General features: G+C 38.7%; 1 protein-coding gene across 2 annotated transcripts in view; it reads right to left on the reverse strand.

Moving 5' to 3' along the window:
- Gtf2a1 (general transcription factor IIA subunit 1) overlaps positions 1-6221 on the reverse strand; it is a 28688-nt gene extending 22467 nt beyond the window's left edge. The window contains exons 1-2 of one of the 2 annotated variants that reach the window (XM_028777299.1): positions 6202-6221; positions 4489-4590 (exon numbers count right to left, since the gene is read on the reverse strand). In XM_028777299.1, the coding sequence (XP_028633132.1) occupies positions 4489-4503 (15 nt within the window). In that variant the 5' untranslated portion in view covers positions 4504-4590; positions 6202-6221. Of the gene's footprint in view, positions 1-3680; positions 3772-4488; positions 4591-6201 lie in introns of those variants that run through there. The other variant, XM_028777300.1, reaches the window with a different exon arrangement.
- Positions 6222-6627: the final 406 nt, after the last annotated feature.

Consider the following 6627-nt stretch of genomic DNA (forward strand, 5'->3'; position numbering starts at 1 on the left):
GGTACTTTGTAGAAACAAGAGAATCGTTTAAAATTTCTAGCCCAACACACTGCTAGAGAACAGGCACTTCACAGTCTGAGTCAAAAGTAAATTCTGACCATCCTTTGACAAGGGCACTAACTACGAGACAATAGAAACGTGAAGTTAGGTCTTTTATCTCAGCACACCTAGGCTCTCACACTGCCACTATCTTACTAGCTAAACGCTCTTGTCAAAGGACAGAAAGCAGGTAATTATTCAATTTATAGCTTAGGTATTTCTATCAGTATATCAAGTATCTATGTATAATTAGGGTATATTTAGAAAAGTGGTTCTCAACTTGTGGTCATTTTGCTACCACTTCCTTAGAGGGAGATTAGGTTTTAAAACATTTCTGAACACAACTAAAGGGTGCAAGTGCAGAAGTCAGTTATTTGCTAACATTTTATATGCAGCTATTAACCAATCAGTCCGATATGACAAATGCACCAAAGCTGAGGGACTAAACTAGAGGCATATAACCTCAATCTTTTTCAGACTCATCTCTAACTGAGGAATCTGTTTATCAGCACAGACGCCGAGGGTTAAGGATGTGGCTCACTGGCACAGTCCTGGCCTGGCTTTTGCAAGGCCCTGGTCTGATGGAGAGCAGTGTGTGTGTGTGTGTGTGGGGGGGGGGGGGGGGAATAGGGGTTTGGAATCGCATGGGTTATACATTGAGTTGTGCTTGCTCTTTAGATATAAGTAGGTATGACAGATTGGTTTATCGTTCACTTTGAGTTTTTGTTTTCAGTTTGTTTGTTTGTTTGGTTGGTTTTGGTTTTCTGAGACAGCCTCAATACAGAGCCTCACAATGGGACAATTCTCCTATCTTCCCTTCCTTAGCTGCTCATTATTTACTTTGAAGAGGATTTCTAAAGTGTCATTCCCATCCAGTCCCATGACAACACATACTCCATTTAAATACAGACTATATCTATTTCTTCCCTCAGCTCCCATAGTTTACATACGTGTTAAATGAGCTCTTAACGTCAGGAACTGATCTAAATAATTGGACTGGATTTGTCTTGTTTTTTAAATGACCTTGCCTATAGTATCTAGTTAATCTTTAAATTATATGCATTCTCACCATGCATCTCAATTCATCATTTAATTTATCACTGTATCTGATAGCCTTAGCAATCATGATAACCTGTGAAATAGTTAAAAAGGAGAAGGGTCAAAGCTAACTCACAAAGCCCATTATAAATCACAAAACACACAATAAATGCTAACCTTGTTAGCAAAAAAAAAAATCTGAATAGCTCAATGTAGTAATAATCACTAGCCACATGTAGTTATTTAAATTTAGATTAAGTAAAATTAACAAAAATGTATTCCTCAGTTCTTCTAATCACCTCCCAAATGCTTAACAGCCACATGCGGCTGTGCAGCAGATGACAGACACAGAGCACTTCCGCCTCTGTAGAAAGCCCCGGACAAGGCTAGTGTCTGTTCAAACTAGGGCACATTCTGAAAATTCTAATGAGGTCCTGAAGAAATTTAGTGCAAAGAATGAAGTTTATTCTGGTCTAACAGCCTTAACTCTTATTATAACTCGAGGTATAAGAGTATGCCCCACTTAACAATAACAAAAACAGCATTGATAAGATCTGGGAGTTCAGCTAAATATCGAACTGAGTTCCAGTCACACAGGCCAAGTATTATGGTAGAAACTGAAGATTAAATATTAAACAAGTTACTTTCAAATGTAAGAAACATGCAAATAAGGACACTTGATTTTTCCAAGACAACCTAATTTCTAGAATGTTTAACAGCTACAGGGACCAGTCAGAAGACAGAATTCTCCAAACTGTCAACCTAGAAAGCAAGAGAAAATAATAAAGACCCCAGACTGACCCATACCATAATCAATAAAAGTTTTTAGGGCTCATTTCTATAACTCTAGAAATTGTATCTTTCACATAATGTCACATAAAGACAACCACTGAGCGTAGCAAACTGTGAAGCATGCCCAGCACATCAAGGACCAAGTCTGTCTGTTTACTCTTCCTATAATTACACACTTTTCATGGTTCCATGTTGCTCCAAACCCTGTTTCAAAGGAGGCATTCTACAACTTTTATCTGTAAGCGTTCCCTTTCTCTCCCTGTAGGCGCTAAGCTTCTTTCCTTACTCTCCATGTAACACAAGATACTCTCCTGCTGTCCCACACCTTCCTACCCATTTCATAAGGGGCACTCTGACACTTGTATCCTTCAGCATTAATAACATCTGTATTTCTCTCTAGGTAGGTGTTACTCATTTCACTGAAACTTACTTTTTTTTTTCCTTTCTTACATTGGCAAACTCTCATTGAATATTCTAGAAGTTGTCCAAAGGTGCTTGAACACATTAAGACATATTTTATCACCACACTAAAGCTCAGACTTTATTTAAAATGAGTGCTAAATTCTAGCTTCTACAACTGGATGGAGAAGATCACAGCTAATGGTCCCTAATCGCTTATTAGCTGCAATGATTTGAGCACAGCTCTAAAGAAGCTGCTCCCAATTTCTAAACCATCAGTTATAGTGTCTTCTGACCTCAGGCCCATTTATATTTTATTTTACTGAAGTATGATGGAGAATTTTTAATTTTTTTTGAAGTATGATGGACAATTGTGCATATGCCAAAGCACAAGTCAAAGGACAACTTTAGAAAATCAGCTTATGCTCCATCTTTCTCTTCCAAAATTTACTGAGGACTTCGAAACTGAGATACTTTTAGTGTTAAGATTTTAAAATAAAAAGTCTAGGTTTGCGTAAATGATGCCAATTTTCCCAGAATTAACTGGGGAAAAAAAAAGCTGAGAGACTCAAGAGAAGCTGGATTTCCATTTGCCTCTGCATTTCTCTGGTTTTGGTTCAAAGATAGAGAGAAAAATTTCTCATACGGTTACCCACTTGAGAAAGCAAATGATACTTTAAAATATTAAAAGTTCAGCAATATATAATCTCAACTTTGCATGCTGTTGTGTTAAAATAGTGGGTCTTCCAACAATCATTAAAAAAAAGTATGCAGATCTTTTGACTGTTAGCACATTTCACTATGCAGCAGAGTACACACATCTTTAGTCATCACACGGTATATATACCTAAAGGAACCCTGCTGCACATGACAGAGTCTAAAAGAAAGGTGTGGTAAGCACTGTGCATTTAAGTTGCTGAACTGCTAATGACTTTTCTCAGTGGACAAGTTTTGTATGTGTACATGTGGAACCTTCAGAAGGATGTTAAATGTCTTCCTCTATCACTCTCCACCCTTGTTTGGAGACAGGTCTCTCACTAAAACCTGGAGTTTCAGGCTGATCAATAAGCTGCTGGGATCCACAGTCTCCATCCCCCAAACACTGGGGTGACAGGCACATGTGGTCATACCTGCCTGTTATGTGAACTCAGGTCCTCTTAATTTCAGAACAAGCACTCTTACTCCATGAGTCATTTCCCCAACCATACAAGATGCAACTTTTAAACGAAAGAATAATAAACTATGAAAATTTCAAATTGTGCACTTAGTCCAGTGAGTACAAAACTCCTCCTCACTCTCACGTCATTCTACCACCAGGAAACACAAACACTGTATGTGTCCAGATGCTCCGCCTACATGAATGTCTGACTGATGCCTGTGGAGGTCAAAGAGGGCATCTCCTGGGTACTTACAGAGCACTGGGAGCACCTGTGAGTGCTGTGACTCGATCATGGTGTCTCTGGAAGAACAGCCAGAGCTCTTAAGCACTGAGCCATCTCTCCAGTGCCCACACAAATGCCATTTTAAAAAATCGAAGTATTTCTGCATAAATTAAAGAGGAAATACTAGCTCTTAGTGTTTAATACATAATAAAGGAACATTTAGTATATGTAAAGGATTTTACTCTAGTACCTACATTCTCTTATCAACCATTTGTTCAATCCCTCCAACATAAACAAATTTTAGAATACAAATATAAGCCGGACAGTGGTGGCGCATGCCTTTAATCCCAGCACTTGGGAGGCAGAGACAGGCAGATTTCTGAGTCAGAGGCCAGCCTGGTCTACAGAGTGAGTTCCACGACAGCCAGGGCTATACAGAGAAACCCTGTCTCAAAAAACAAACAAACAAAAAAAGTAGAATACAAATATAGTAAGAATACAAAAAAAATAAATACTGTTATTAACATGTCAAGCAACTGGACCATAAAATATCGCATGTAAACAAGTAAAGCTACAGTTAGGCATTTTGATAGGTATTCTCTATACTTAGTCCTGAGAACAACTGCCCAATGAGTCTGTACTACCAATTCCTATCTTACGGGGAAGGAAGCTGAAACCTAAGTTACCTACTACCCAGTTAGAGGAAGTACAGACTGGCACAGCTCGTTTAAACCAATACCCTTCACTATACCATACTGTCTCTCCTTAAAGTCAAACATTCATCTTCTAGAAAAGTTACTTATTACTAAAATATCCTTTTAAAAAGAGACAAACTCACAGTTTTTAGTTCCATCAGGACCTGTTCATCCACTCCATCATCCAGAAAAATGTCTCGTACATCATTAATAACATCTTCAATCACAGATCTATACAATTTAGGCTTTAAAGGAAAAATAAGATTCAATAAAAGACTGATTTCAAAATTTTAACAGGCTTTGAGAATCCTTAATAAAATATCTAATCCTTAAATACAAGCCATTTGGCCAACTATCTAAAATGTATTTTAAATTGTGACTTAAAAGATACTGAAATCCTAAGCCAGGCTTATCACTCTGGAGGCAGAGACAGGAGGATATCAGAGTCCCAGGCCAGCCTGATCTATATACAGAGTCCCTGTCTTCAAAACAAAACACATATTTAACCCTCATTAAACTAAATCTGACAACATAGTTTATAAAAGTGTAAGGCTGGGCAATGTAGTTCATAAACCAAAGTTCTTTATGGACAGACAGTCCACACAAATTCCAGTTCTAATTTCCTTGATTGTGACCAAAATGTCTAACATCATGGTTAATAATAGATTATGGTTCCACCTGGTTCCTACTATCCATGCTTGATTTAACACCTGTTCCATCTCACAGTCTTTCTAGTTCTTAGACTTTGGTGTACTTTTTGTTCACTAGTCATCTTCTGGTCATACCCAACAGTCTCATCAGTATTTGATCATACAAAAATGACTTTGGCTTTTTCCCCTGCTCTGGTCTTCTGTACCTTCAAGCTAGACCACTAAACTCTACATTGACCAAGTAATTTTAAAATGGTAGGATAAATTTCCAGCAAACCAGATACTTTAATGTTTCTAAAAATCAGTCACCCTAAAACCTTTTCCTTACAGATTCCAACACTAAGGCACAAAATTTCGTTCTTTGTCTACTATGTAATCATTCAGCAACTAGCCTACAACTTAACCTTTCTGAAGCACTACTGTTGAAGGAAAAAGGAAAATGCTTAAATTCTAAACTCCACTTGAGCCAACTTTTATCTTTATCGCATACAAGGTAATTTAGATCTGTACTTTTAAAACACAGTATCCTAAACTTTGAAACTGGCAAATTAGAAACTGCATGTAGCATTACCAAGTGATTAATTGGAAGGTTCCTTTCAAAAGGTACTAATTTTTTGGCACAATATTAGGTAAGCTGGGTGGATTTTTATACTGGATACCATGTTAGCTGCTGGTAAAATTAAAACCATCACTTAATCTTTAACTCTTAAAACTCAGTTTAGGCTGTATGTCTTCACTTACTCTACAAATACATCAATAGATTGTGAGCACAGACCGCCCAGTCACTATTTGAAAAGCTTCATACCTTGGGAACTAAGAAAACACTACCAAACTCAAATCCTCTTCGGGAAACATTTAATGTACAACGCATTTTTTTTTAAAGCCGAGAATATTGACTGTCTCTTCCAAGCTAAAAAAAAAAATCATCCTATCTGATCTAAAACGATTTAAAATTAAACTCTATAAATAAAAGGGAAGGGAAAAGGAACAAAACGAGGCTGCGATTCTGGCCTACTTCCCACTACAAACAAAGGCAGTACACTCTAGCTGCCACTGCAAAACACACTCGGGTCCGTGACAACAGCCTCCCGGCTCCAGAGCGAAATTTCGCCGTGAAGGGAGCCTGGAAATATACTGAGCTCCGCACGCCGGCGCCTCTCGCCTCGGGAGCACGCACCTCCCAGCCCCGCGCTCAGCAGCTCTCACTATTTAAAGCCGGATCTGGTGTTTAAATGGAGAGGCGGTGACGTAGGCCTGAAAAGCACCTTCCCATCCTGGCAGAGTCTATATTAGAGAGCGGCAATGGCTCTATATAAACAGGGCAGCCAAAGGGAGGAGGACCACAAGGCGCAGGCACTGAAAAGCAGGGTAAGCGGCCGCAGCCATGATGGATCGACCCGAGTCGCCAACGGTACAGTGTCGGGCGGCCGCAGGCTGCTCTGCGCCGTTTGGGACCGGGCAAAAAAAATAAAATAAAAAGAAACAAACAAAAAAAAACAAACAAAAATTGTGTTTTATTATCATAATGATAAAAAAATCGAGAATTGGGGTGGCCTAGTGATCACATTGCGTTGGTGATTCTAAAAGGTTATTTTTTATGTGACTGCTTTTTGCAAACCTACGTGACCGCAA

Source organism: Grammomys surdaster, unplaced genomic scaffold (genome assembly GCF_004785775.1).
Source record: "Grammomys surdaster isolate TR1022 unplaced genomic scaffold, NIH_TR_1.0 279, whole genome shotgun sequence".
Lineage (NCBI taxonomy): Eukaryota > Metazoa > Chordata > Mammalia > Rodentia > Muridae > Grammomys > Grammomys surdaster.